General features: G+C 36.4%; 1 protein-coding gene across 2 annotated transcripts in view; it reads right to left on the bottom strand.

Annotated features, from left to right (window-relative positions):
• Positions 1-13,941, bottom strand: part of RAPH1 (Ras association (RalGDS/AF-6) and pleckstrin homology domains 1) — an 86,374-nt gene that overhangs the window by 30,269 nt on the left and 42,164 nt on the right. The window contains exon 5 of one of the 2 annotated variants that reach the window (XM_057372863.1): positions 2,097-2,171. The exons of the other annotated variant lie outside the window; for it this stretch is intronic. Coding sequence (XP_057228846.1) covers positions 2,097-2,171 — 75 coding nt within the window. The remainder of the gene's footprint in view (positions 1-2,096; positions 2,172-13,941) is intronic. 2 annotated transcript variants of the gene reach the window in all.

Genomic DNA, 13,941 nt, shown 5'->3' with positions numbered 1-13,941 from the left:
TTTCACTTCTTCCTGTTTTGAAAAAAAGTTTGAAAGCTGTGTATGAATGAACAATAACACCTGGAATTATATCTAAAAATGAAGAGACCACCAAAACAAATAATTTTATGTGCTGAGATCTATTCTGTACTGCAAGAGAAACTGTGTGCATGGTTGTAATGCAGAAGSAATCTAGTCCATGACTTGAATTTTTACAATTAGTTGTATTACCAGAGGACAAGAATAATATTGTTCCTCTGAAGTGTCTCTAGTCTCAGTATAAGAGAGACATATGAGAGAAGGGGAAGAAACCAGAAACAGTAAAGACAGTAAGACACAGTTGACACAGCAGGGACACTGACATAGACCTGCAACATGATCCTACAATCAACTGATCTAACMCCTTGCTACAAGGATATGTGCCATTTCTCAGGACTGCTTCACTCAAACAGGRGCTTATCCAATGTTACAGCAAGCTGAAGAGATCTAAGCAGCAAAGTGGACTTTCATTTCATCATTTTGCTAAATATATTTCTGTTTGCAGGAGGTCAGAACAGAACCAGGAAGTTCTGCACCAGGCCTGTGTGCTCAGTAGTCAGAAATGAAGGTACAGCTGTACGGAAACAGTCACAAGCTGATCAAACATTATCCTCAAAATTCAGCAAGCTCACCAGAAGCACCTAAATAAAAGAGCTGTGAAGTCTAATCRGTCAACATGAAGATTTATAAATACAAACATTTAACTTTGGAGTGTATTAGAATGTCTGATATGAGTTACTCCATGGTCATAGGACACAAAGGGACCATTTAACGCACTTTTWAAAATGAAGTTCCCATCTGGTAGCTAACACGCATTCATTCATAAACAACCAAAGGGAGGATCTGAAGACACATGGAGATGAAAGAAAATTGTGGTTTCTGTTTGTGCCACAACTGTTGTTAATCTATTTGCAGTCAAGCCAATTGCTGTTTTGGTAGCTGTTTGCTTTGTTTCGGGGATGCAGAGGAGCCAAGAGCTATTTGGGGGTGGGCCAAGGCAGAGATAAGGACTTGCAATTTAAGCAAAACAATCACAGGAGCAGAAGATTTCTTTGTTTTGGGTATTTGTCCTCCTCTGCAATACAGCCTGAAAATTTGTTGTCAAGATACATGCTGAGCATTTTGAGAAGAATATTAAGGTATTTAAGAAAAGGCAGTAAACTAATTCTAAACTTTTGTTGCTCAATACAGACTACTTATGCTCAGCAAACACCATCCTTATTGTTTTGAAGTTGCCAAGTTGCATTTTGTTACTTAAGGCTTGCCTGAGGTCTTTCCACTACAATGTCTGTGAATTAAAAAATAACTAACAGAAATGGTTTTGCAGTATGTATTAAYAGAGACATCTGACACCTCAGCTACCAAATATTCAAAGTTCTGAGTTACACCAAGCCATTTTTCATCCCAGAGTGTATTTTCATCAGACATTTATAGCTTGGTCCTTCCCTCATACTCTAATTTCAAAGGAAATACATACAGAACATGTAATTCTTAGCAAACTGGACAACAATTTATAATCTCCTAGTACATTACCAATCTCTCTCCTGTAAAGAAAATGMATTTATAATCAAAATTTGTACATACCTGGCTCATTAGACCACAGTCTTAGAGAATATTCTCCCCAYATTACAATCATTCAAAAGTTATATAAAAATATCCCATTACTTACTAGCTTGTCTTTGATAAAGCAAGAGAACTTATTTTAAGATTACTAATGCCTTTTACAACTATTGAACACTCCCACATACTTTTCACAGTTAGGATCTTTTTATTTTTGAACTAGTGAATGGCAATACGAACAAAAGAACTTCTAGCTCAGCACATTCCCTTTCCAACTAAGGCAATTTTACCTGCTAACATGATTATTAAGTATTTGTCAAGAACTTGAACACTTTGATAAACGTGCAGAAACAAACAACACAATTCAGCCTTTAAAAGCACCTTGGATCATCAGGAAAAATCATTTAAGTAAATGCAGAAGTTCCTGGAAAGGGGAGGGGTGGAGAAGCATAGCACACACCAAAAGCATTCTTTCTACATAGAAATAGTCACATACAGGTAGAAAGAAGCATCATCACCTTGGTCAGCAAATGAGAAGGCTTTCCTGCAATGTTTCTCAGAAGAAGGGAGGTTTCCCTGTCCAAATAGGAGTGCTTGTGCAGGAAGAAAGAGAAAGAACATAAGTCAAAGGAAGTCAGTACAGTAATTTTATGGTGTCTTGATTACAGAAGATAAAGCAGAGTTTAAAAGAAAAAAAAACCCTACATCATCACTCTTCTTCCCTCCCATAAAAACATGAACATTCCCAAATACTACGAGCCTGATACATGGATGTAAAAGAAATTGTGCTGATAGAAGACACTATTTTAATCTTCTCCTGTACAAAATGTCACCCAATAGAWTTAAAAAACTTTTGCTTACCTGCCACTGGTTTCTTTTCTGCAAGAGAAAGCTTATTTGTAAAGACATTTAGAACTATAAAAGTATGAAAACACACACTTAAAATGTTTTTCAAAATCCTGTCCAGTCTCCTAAGCATTCTACTTCCACTACACAAACATAAAGCCACTATAAACTGGCCATCCAGGAGACATCCTGGTTTTATGCTTTCTACATTGGCTGCTGCTTCATTCTTAAAGAAGAAAGGTGTTACCAAAACAATAAATCAATGTGACTTAAAGCTCACATCCTTTTTCTTGAAGGACTTAAGTCTCTCTYCTCTTGTATAATCCAAATTATAAAATTACAAATCCCCATGGTTCTCTTGGGAAGACAAATTAGCAGAAAATATAATTTCATGTGTTTTCAAAATGGGAAGCAAAATCAATAGAGGGGAAGCAACCAGTGAAGAAAGACAGAAATCAGTTAATTACAGATACCAAAGTGATTATCTTCTGGAGCACCTGCTCCAGGCAACAAAATCATCATCATGCAATGGATTTGCAGAACCACACAGTCAAGCCTGCTTAGGAAACTAGACTAGTACTCTGGCACTTAACAAGAGCATTGTACATCTGCTATGTATCACCACTATGCTGCAAGTTTTGTCCCATGTGGTTGCAATTGCCTCAGCCTTATTTGTTTCAATGTTGTACAGAACAAGGTGTGACAACTATAAATACCTACTACACTGTGTTTTAGTACTCAGCAATACAGAATTCCACCTCTTCTTCAGTGCTACAATAAGGYACAATCTTAAAAAAATGAAGAGCCTATGCCTATGTAGCCTATGCCTACAACTTCATGCAAGGCAGTACCAAATAGTTTGGTGAATATAGCTCCTGCAAGGTCATTTGATGTGACCACCACATGCTGGGATGGGTAAGGAGGAGGCTTGAGGACCTTGAGGAGGTTTTAAAAGTTACAGCTCGGGAAAGAATCCTCACAGCATTTGAAGTGAAAGCCAGATTTCAGTCAAAGCTCCACCTGTGTATTTATCCACTAATATAGACACAGGTTATGTTACAGAGTAGATGAAAGTTTTTCTACTTGCATATTAATTACTGTCTCATCCTATGTTTTAGAAGCACAGCTGTGCTGCCTAGCTCAAAGCACACTGCTGAGGGTTTGTAAAACGTGGTTATAATTATTTACAGTCACAGTGAACTGTATCCTTTCCTACACAGAGGCTCTAACTTCCCACACAGTTTAAAATTGGTCTCATTACAACATACTGCTAACACAACTTGCAGAATAAAATGGCTGGCTCAATCCAAACCCCAGAGGTATACATAAAAATCCAATGACAGGTCCAAGGAAATTCTTCTAAGAGTTTCTTCACAGAGTTCTTGTCAGTCATCATTGACTCTGATTTACATGGACCACTTTCTTGGTGAAGGGAGCACTGCAGTAGAAGGAACATTACAATGTACACTTGTCGCTCCTTCCTTAGAGTTTAGTCATCTTCTGTCCTAGCCTATTAGTGAACAATAGTGTCAAGATAAAGAGAGTATAWTCAATCTCTCCTTAAAGGAAATACTATTTGCTGGAGAATAATTCTCCCACAGGGAAGGTCAAGGTAGGCCAATTAACCTTCTTCCTGTCATTGGTCATCTTGGTTGCTGCTACCCTGCATTTAACTCAATTTTCTCCACTAAGGAACTTCTATCTAAAAATGGGAATGCCCATATACTTCTTACTTACTTTCTTAGTAACAGCTACTAGAAACTTTGATAATGATATTTTATAGGAATAGGGGTTGGCCAGTAAAATGTGGAACATCAGTGTGATGACAACTACCAGCTAATTGGAGCTGCAGAGCTAACATCTGCTGCCTAGAAACTGGAAGGCAACAGCTCTTTTCCAGACCTAGATCTTCTAGTGCATGGATTCTTCCTAATCTATAACAAATTCTGCAGTACTGCACATACTTAAAAGTTAGGATGAGCAGACATAGCAAAGCAATAGGAAAGCTCAAGTCCTAGAAATTATAGCTCAGCTAAACAATAATGACATAAACATACAATTGTAAAAATATTTGATATGCACAARCCAATAGAAAAGAAATTAAATTTCATTTTAGAAAATCATGTGTTACTTTCACAATCCAGTTTTAAAGCATGCAGTCTTTTTCAAAGAAAGACTTAATCTCAAACATCAAGCTTTGAGGTAAACAGATGTTGCTCCTAGAATACTCCACTGTTCAGGGGAAGATAATTTTTTTTTTCTAGATAGTACAATCACAGTGGTCCACACAGAGGATTGAAATAGCCTACYCTTCCTCTCTACTTCTGGACTTCAAATATGTATCAAAACTCTGACAACATAAATGCCCAAACAACAAACTGGCTTACTTTCTGCCCCAAGTACTTCAMTAGACTAAAAAGAACAGTGATAAAATCTAGGAAAATCAAAATATTAATTACTCCTGGGTAGATATTTCTGGTCTTCAACCATGAAAAGCATCTGTTCTTCCATCTGCTCCCATAACAACAATGAAAACTCAAGCTCTGGCAAGTCACCTCTCCCCCAGTGCCTCATATTCATTCAGGATATAAAACCAACTCCAGTTCCATAAACTAGTTTGTGTCTCTCCCATGCAGTGCCATGAATTTTTCTATACTGTTGCAGTAAGCTGACTGTYTCCCCAGTACAATGCCATCATTTCTTGCAAGGGCTATTTTCAGTTTTAAAGGTTTCTTTCAAATTGTCATACAAACCGAATTAAATGTGGTTGGAAGGTTAAAGTAGTCTGAAATATAATGTATACATCAAAATTTGACAAAGCTTCAGAGAAGATAAAACCATGCGGTTCTTTATACTAAGCATGAAACCATAGAAGAACCMGATTGTAACAGTGCTGGAAGAATATTTAATTTCTGCAATCACTAAAATACTCAGCCCAGCTAACTGAGCATGAATAAGACCAAGTCAAGATTTGATGCCTAATTTACCAAATTCTTTGAAAGATCAAGTATTCCTATGTCAGCAAGTAGGGAGGGCAAACAAAAAGAGTATATAGYATGCGTACAGTCTAAAGCGACCTATAAATCTTTATTTCTACTAGAAGTTRGGTTTTTTGAAGTTGTATTTTTTATGTATAGTATAGCTTTCTTAAATTCCAGCCATTAGTAACAGCCATACCTTGTTATAAGTTTTTGTATAAAATTATTACTGCAAAGGCAGTAAAAATGAAAGAGCTTCTTAAAGTTATTTCCATTATATGTGTAAAAAAGTTCACCTAACAGACSTTAGCAGATATTATAATTTTCTACTAAGAGGGGATCGAAAAAATCACTCTTTTGATAAAAGAATTTAAAAACCAACACTTATACTTTGATATATTAAATTATTATTAGGGAGTCATACTCTGGTCAGGATTCCCAGTTAATCCAGCATCACTGCTACTCAGGCAGAACTCAAAATACCAGAAGCCAGTGAGCATGCAGGAAGGAAGAAATTATAGGGCTTTAAGAGGACTCTTAAGAGGCAATATCACGTTTCCTTTTGTTGGGTGGAATCTGTCAATATGAACTGTTATAAGACTTCATACCAGAAAGTTGGGACAGGCCATAACATTATACCCCAAAACTCACCAAGTTTTTTCTTTGTATTATCTTCAAAAAGTACTCTTCTTTCTCTTAAAAAAGCAAACTTGAAGCCTACCATCAGGTACTAAATAYGTTTTCAAATTTTTTATGCCAAAAYCACTTCTTTTGGAGACAACTCTAAYACATAGGAGTCTATTTGCTTCTGGTTTAGTCATTCCTCATAGTACGGAATAGACTTAAACTAAGTTGCAGGAACTCAGCCTAGTTTAAAGACTTAGACAAAAATATGGAAGAAAACTTACCAAAATCAGGAAAACTCCTAACAGCAATTATTCCAAGTCACACTGAAAACCATGGATGTTCAATAATAAAAAAATCCTCAAAATGCTAAAAAAGATATGCTGATTGGAAAATTAACTTTCTACAAAATTAAATGTATACCTTTCTTCAAGGAATGACAAAACAACTGTGCACAAAAGTACTTAGTGCAAAAATATTTTTACTTGAAAATATTCAGGTATGATGATCAAAATATCAGAAGTAATAAAACCAGATAAATAAGCTTATTAATGTCTCCGTAACAAACTTTAGCTGCTGTGGATAATCAACAACATAGAATACTAGATTTGAATAAAATTAGCATTAACACTTCCGATGCCATTAGATGCCATTAGGACAAAAGCATTAACAATGTTCATGCACAGTTCAACCAGCAAAGACAGCTTTATTTGATGTTTATAAGAATATGGACTACAGTCTTGTTCCAAATTATGTTTTGGACTTCAAAGATTTCCTATATCCATTCTTTGAAGATAGAAATGTAACATCCACTACCTGCAGATCTAAATACCAGACATTCATGGACCAACTGTTGAAAACTGCATTTCAGTGTTTACAGAAAACTCAACACAGTACTTTAGTACAGAGTAGCTGCTTATGGCAGATAGTTTTTTCAGCACCTGAAGATTTTTATACCCATCACCAACCCTATATCTGCCAAGAATATTTGCTAAACATGACAGAAGGGACAAGCAACCAGGAAAATGAAAATACCGCTTCAGATTTTCAGAATATAATTTGTTGCACTAAACTAAATGACTGGTAATGCTGTACATGGCTAAAACCTCAAAATTTTCTAATCTATTATCCCTGTCGTTTCTATAAYGAAATATTCACTGGGTTGTTTTAATTCTTGAGGTTATGAGGTCTTGAGCTACGAGTCAGTTTCAAAAAAAAMCCCAAACCTGAAAATATTTCTAAACTATCACCGAATTACCAAGCATATTAGATTTATTTTTTACAGACAATAACTGATGGGTGGATTTTAAGAAAATCGTTTTAGAAGAGGTGATAAACTGAGCTGTCTAGCTGGGTTCTGAAGCATGAAGGCYGTGTAGCCTATCTTGCCATGGTAGCAGGCCAATAGTCCACAAGTAAAATGCTATTATTAGACATGGCCTCCTTTCTTCAATTCTACTTGCATGTTTTTAAAAAATTGTTACAAGAAAATGGATCAGTGTTCAATGTTTGAYTATCACTTATTACAGAAATAAATGGGATCAACTTAGAAAGATTTAATCTCATTGCTAAGAGACTGAGTTGTATCTAATTCCTCTGAATTTAAGGTAAGGGCTGAGAATACAGGCATACAGATTTTAAAACCAGTGCAGCACAGTCAGAAAGGTGTCAAATATGTTCTTAACACTAACAATTTACAAAYAATATTAAAAAACTGGGGTGTGAAGTGTAAGAAAAAGATGACCTGGTGATCTGCTAAAATAATTTATCTTACTGTTCTAAGGCCTTAAACATATTAAATAGAAAACTTCCTTTCCTGTTAAATACTATCTGTACATTCAAAGACACCATTCACTGAAGGCACATACAACAGAATAACTTACCTTAGTACATTAAAAAAGGCAGTAAGAGCACACTGAGGACTTATGCATGTAATTATCTTGCCATGTTTCTTGCAAAACTCTTTCATAAGAGCTYACCATTAAATACATATATTTAATTAAACCAGCTGGTGGCACCCTTGTGCCACCAGTGTGGATTTAATATCACAGTTGAGAAACACTATGAATACCTTTTTTACAAGCATTCTCTGTCCCTAAGAAAAACACCAAAAATCAGGGAAACTCAGTATATAGTATTCAACAGAGAGCTATATGCTTGTACAACTTTACTGAAAAGATTACTATAGCTTCCATTTCAACTACATCCTACACTGAATTCTTTAGACTCCAGCTTCAAGTATTAGATTCCACTATTTTCAAAAGAGAACTCAATAATTAAAGATTAAACATAATTTTTGTAATTTTGATCCGAAGATGGGAAAGGAGAAATTTCCTTTCCAAATCTCTTTGAGATTATGTATTCATACAGAATGTATTAATATGGAAACAATATGATAAATGTCTAACTAAAAATATCTAGTTTCTGCTTTTCTTTGCAAAGGGGGTTGTTTAGCCTTGAAAAAAATAGGTTGAGGAACCTGACCACTCTCTACAACCACTCAAAAGGAGGTGTAGACAGGTGGGTGACAGTGTCTTCTTGCAAGTAACAAGAGATATGGCAAGATGAAAGGCCTCAAGTTGCACCAGAGGTTTAGACTAGATATTAAGAAAATTTGTTGTAAAAGGGGTTACAGTTTATTCTTATTAAAACCTCAGAAAAAAAGAAAATAGGCACTAAGAAACCGAAGCAGCAGCACTGGTAACAAAGCTGCCTGACTCTTGCACACACAACATGTGTTTTCACAGAATTACAGAGGGGGTTAGCCTGGAAGGGACCACAGACAGTGATCTGGTTCAACCTCCTTTGCTCAAGTCATCCTAGAGTTGCTTATAAAAATTTTCTCAAATGATACTACTTAGAAATTTTCCACAATTGGTTTCTATTAGTAACCAACTGGTTTATTAGTGATTACTGATTACTAGTCAGTTACCTTAGACAAAGTGTCCCCGAGAAAGGAAAGGAAGATGTGTGTCATTTATAATACAGATGTTTTTAAAAACCTCTGCACATCTGGCCATGAAATAGATTACTGGCTGGGGCATCATCAAAATCTTGCTTTGTGTACTCTCATGAGAAGATACCTAAATTTGTCTGAGACTAAGCCAGACATCAGACTAAGCCAGAATCAAAATTGTAGTCTGTAAGTCTCAGTGAAGGCTGGAGCATCACAATTAAAAAAACCTCAAGGCTGTGTCCTCTCACAAGAGCACTGCCCAGCCTTTCAGCTAGATTGCACACTACTACTCTTGAATCAAAGACTGGCCAAGATCAAGAATGCCAGAGTTCATGGTGGGAGTGTACAGCAGTCTCCTTTAAATTGCAGAGCATGGTGGAGCCACACAAGGGAGTGGGGAACCTGGTGCAATTACTCTGTGCTCCTGAGTGGACAACTCTCCCTCCTACAACTCCTGCAACTCCATTTCACTTCAGGCAACTGGAATAAAATAAAAAAATTGAATCTTATTTTACGGCAAGTATTTCTTAAATATTAGGGATGTTTACAACTACATGCCAGTCCTGACTGACTAACCCTGTTGAAATTCACTGTAATTTAAGTAACATGTCTGTGGACATCTCATATAAACAAACTGCTGCTTTGTATGCATGAGGTGCACTCTGTGCTAGCCCATTCACCTCCCTTGGTCAGGTGAGATGCTATCCTGCCGAACACAAGTTACTAAAGACAAAGCAGGACAGACAGGATTGCAAAAACTGGTGAACATTCAGTCCAAGCTTCATTTCACTGCTCCTTTTTAGAAATTTAAGACTAAACTGCTGCAATAAAGAAGCAGTCCTGTTATCCTCCCAGCTATGAGCTCTCACATCTCTTGCGTGGACAGCAATAATTTTGATCATGTGGTCCAATGAATCAATGAACAACTAATTCACAGGATTATTTTCAGGAAAGCTGTTCCAAATCACTAGGCAGTTGCATAAACAACAGCACCAACATGAAACGGAGCAGGGCTGCCCAATTCATCAGTGGCATGGATCTAAACTAGCATAAACAAAACATGAAATCCCAAATACCATATGTCTGCAGGGAGAAAGTTTCAAGCAGTGAAATTCTCCCAAAAGAAGAACAACCTCCCAAAATAAGACGGAGTATAATTTCACAGAAAATGGTTGTCTGATCAGTCTAAAAAAAGGTCCATTAAGAGGAAGACCTAAAGAAAAAAGGGGAAAAAACCCCCAAACTTAGTCTACTATGACTAATTGATTCCTAACTCCATTACTTACAGAGTATCAGAGACTTCATCCTGTGAAGGCCTCTACCTGTCGCACAGAAAACAAGATATCAAAGCAGCTAAGAAACCTAAGGAAACCTAAGAAAACCTAAGAGTACATGTAGCTTTATTTGGTTTTGTTTGAATCTACTGTTTGAATCTAAGCAGCATGCTCAAAACGAACACAGCTAAAAGGCCAGTTCTCAATTGTTTCTTCAGAACATATAGTCTTATTTTGGGAGGTTCAAACTCCTTTACAAACCTTGTAAACCCTAGCTTTCATGCTATAGGTTAGGAATAACTCAGGAAAACAACATAAATCCTTTTCCCCTTTTAAGAGTTTAGTGTTCCACAACTGGCAGTTAAGTTGTGCTCTTCATTTTTGTCATCTGTCCCCAATTTCTTTTTTGGCAACCTGAAATAAAGACAAACAAGTAATCTGTTCCTAACTTCCTAGAGATTTCATATTTCACACCCCTAATCAAATCAATTGCTGCAGAAAAAGTAAAGAAATTTGTCTTTGTTTTAAGCAGACTGGTATATCTACAAATAAATTGTCTCTTTTAAAAGCTGTTAGTTAATCACAACTAGCAGAGTGATATCTTCACTGGAAACTGCAACCAATGTACACAGTTCCCCTGCAGCACACTTTTGACAAAGCTTGTTAACATCATAAGGCAAGACTTCTAATCTCTCAACTCAGGTCTAGTGCCTAGTTCCAAGAGTGTGCTGCCTCGATTTATTTGGTCATTCATCTATGGTATTTTTTTCTCTTGCAGAGGAATCTGGTAAGAGGGAACCTCYKAGCAATCATTTTCTTGGCTACTTTGTATAAATGATACAACATTTTCCTCAAAAAATCGTTCCATAAACACAAGTATTTTTCTAAAGTGCTATGGAACAGGCATAAAAGCGAAGAGATTCATCTTAAAGTGTGCTTATATACACATTTGGGACAGCAGAGTTCAGTTGCTTGTCCATAGATGACTCCCACCTCACAGAAAAACTACAAAGAACAGTACATTTAGGTAGAGAGATTGCCTTTGGTGCTCACACTGGTGTAACAAAGAACACCATAACTCTAATTTTTTAGTGGATACCAGCCTCGCCAGCCAGCAGCATGAAACAATATATATATTATACTTGTCCATTTTCCTGCTCCCTCCAGGGAGGGAACTTTTAAGCTTATTCATCAGTGTGAGGCAAAGCTGACAGAAGAAAAACTGTTCTTGCATGTTTTATGGTTCTGTTACATCTCAATTAGTCATCTCCTAGGTGGAAAAATTACACAATAAATTTTAAATTTATAGCTATAAAATAAGTCAGATACACTGAGTGGAGAATCAAGATTTACCAATGCAAGGATAATGTTTAAATTCTTGTTTCCTTATCACATATTTTAAATCTATATACCCCAATTTTTGGAAGCTACCATTCTGGGCATGTGTAGTAAACAAAAYGTTTAGAATGTCTCCCTTGGGTCCCAGCTGAAAATCCTTAAAAAAAAAAAAAAAAATCACAGTTATCCCTTCCCACCATTTGCTTTGCAGATTCCAAGTATAATGCGAAAAACAATTTATGTGCTAKTTTTGCAGGCATTGGGAAGAGTGTATTAGGAATCCTTGGGTTCTAGCATATCAGATGATGATTATGAACAGCCAAGCACATTTGATTATGTATTTGAAATACATAAATATTGTTTATATTTTATAAAATCACGTTTATCTCAGAGAATGCATTGAAAGCCTCCAAAAATCAGGCAAATGAGGAGTCATTTTACATGTATTTCAAGAACATTTGAAAACTGGATGGCTCACACTTCTTATGCCAACAAAACTAGAAGCCAAAGTAATGCTTCAGAAAGACAGACTTGCACAATTTTCCCTGACTGTTGACTTACTAAAGAACATTTTGTGACTAATAATTGGAAAAAAAAGTGGAAAAAATGGTCTAACTGTGCTTCAAATTAAGTCTTTCCATTGACTATTTTCAGCTTAGGAAAAGGCTAACTGGAAATCTAGAATACAGTTTGTGTAATAAACTAAGAACATAACAAAACTGACAGAAAATGAAATGAATTTTTTTAAAAATCTTTAGAACAAACACAATCCAAACCTCTGCCTTGTTTGTTGCTTATCTGTGATTACTCTCACAAACTGGAGTCTAACATCCTTTATATCTGCTAACCACACGTGTGCCCTAAGGAAAACTACTCAAACTTGAAGGTCCCAAAATATAAAAGCCAATAATGCCCTATTCCTGCAAGAGCTAAAATAGACCACAACTCTTCTTTAAATCACCCACAAATAACAGATGTGGCTCAGCAGTCCATATCTATTTTAAGACACCATTGCCTTACAAAGACCATATATATTATCCATTTATTTCTCTGCATAAACAATTAACTGCATTTTCATACAATGCAACATTTAGAAATCCCACATTAAACATGACCCTCAGTAATTTTAAATGGGTACCAAAGTTTCTGTGTTATACCACTGCATAGGCAAATGAAACGCCACCATGTCCATGTAAGAACTATGGCAAAATTGCTCTGAAACACAAACTTTGTTTTCCCTTATGTCCATTTCAAATTTTCCATTTTATCCCACAGGATYTTTTAGCCGGTAGAGATTCATTTATGTGTGCTGAGCTTACATGACAATTGCTACCAACTATCATGCCTCTAAAGCTCCCTTGTTTTCCCTGAAACATTAATGTTTACTCTACACTGCCTACTCTGTCAAGTGAAGAAAAAAATCATGTAGCTTTATGGCACTGGCAGTCCCTTCTCATGATTTTACCCCTCATGGACCAAGTCTAAATCTACGAGTTTATGTAAAAGCGTAAAAAGAAAATGCAATTAAATCATATAGTGATACTGACTGCTGAATTTTGAATTATCTTTGTATGACCAGAATCTCTCAGCTGTGCAAACTGGGTTACAGACATAAAGAACTCTCATATTGGGAGGGTGGGGGGTGATGCTGAACTGTGCCAGACCAGATGGCAGACTTCAAACTTATCTGCAATCTCTTCCGTGAGTATGTGYAGGACAGTAAAAATGACTGCCCATGAATGGAGCCTTTCACCCACCAGACACAAACAGCTACATCAGCATCGYCAACACAGTTCTCTATTCTCTCCCCTCTGCTTTCTTCTCCTGCTCTAGCACAGCTCACTGAAAACAGACACAACTTTTTGCTGGCAGAGGGACCAAAGGAAGAACAAAAAGATAATGTGGGTGGACGCAACAAGTTAGTAATACAGTCATAATTTCCCCTACCTTTAACTCAAGCTATTACTTCACTAATTCGGTCTACATGCAAGTGAAGTACCTCCTCSCCTGTCCCCTTCCCCAAAGAATATTTTAAAGTGTATACCACTCATTACACAACTAAAAGCATAAAAAATGAAAGGCAGTCTACCAACTAAAGAAAGAATACTGTTCAAACAAGGATTTGTGAAATMATTTTGTCAAAGACAAAATTTCAATTTAGCAAAAATTTATGGGGGTTAGGGTGGGGTGGTAACAACTTTTTATTGAACAATGGTTAAGGGGAGACTGAAGACATTGAACGTAAGTGCAGTCAGAAAACACTTAGTACTACCAAGACAACATCTGGAGACTATAAAGCAACAGTCTTTGAAAACATCAACATTCACAATGTCTAAAGAGATAGTAC

This window comes from Malurus melanocephalus, unplaced genomic scaffold (genome assembly GCF_030028575.1).
Source record: "Malurus melanocephalus ecotype Western Australia unplaced genomic scaffold, MMel_1.1 scaffold_180, whole genome shotgun sequence".
Classification (NCBI taxonomy): Eukaryota; Metazoa; Chordata; class Aves; order Passeriformes; family Maluridae; genus Malurus; species Malurus melanocephalus.
Note: the sequence above shows the minus strand (reverse complement) of the source record. Positions and strands in the feature narration are given on the sequence as shown.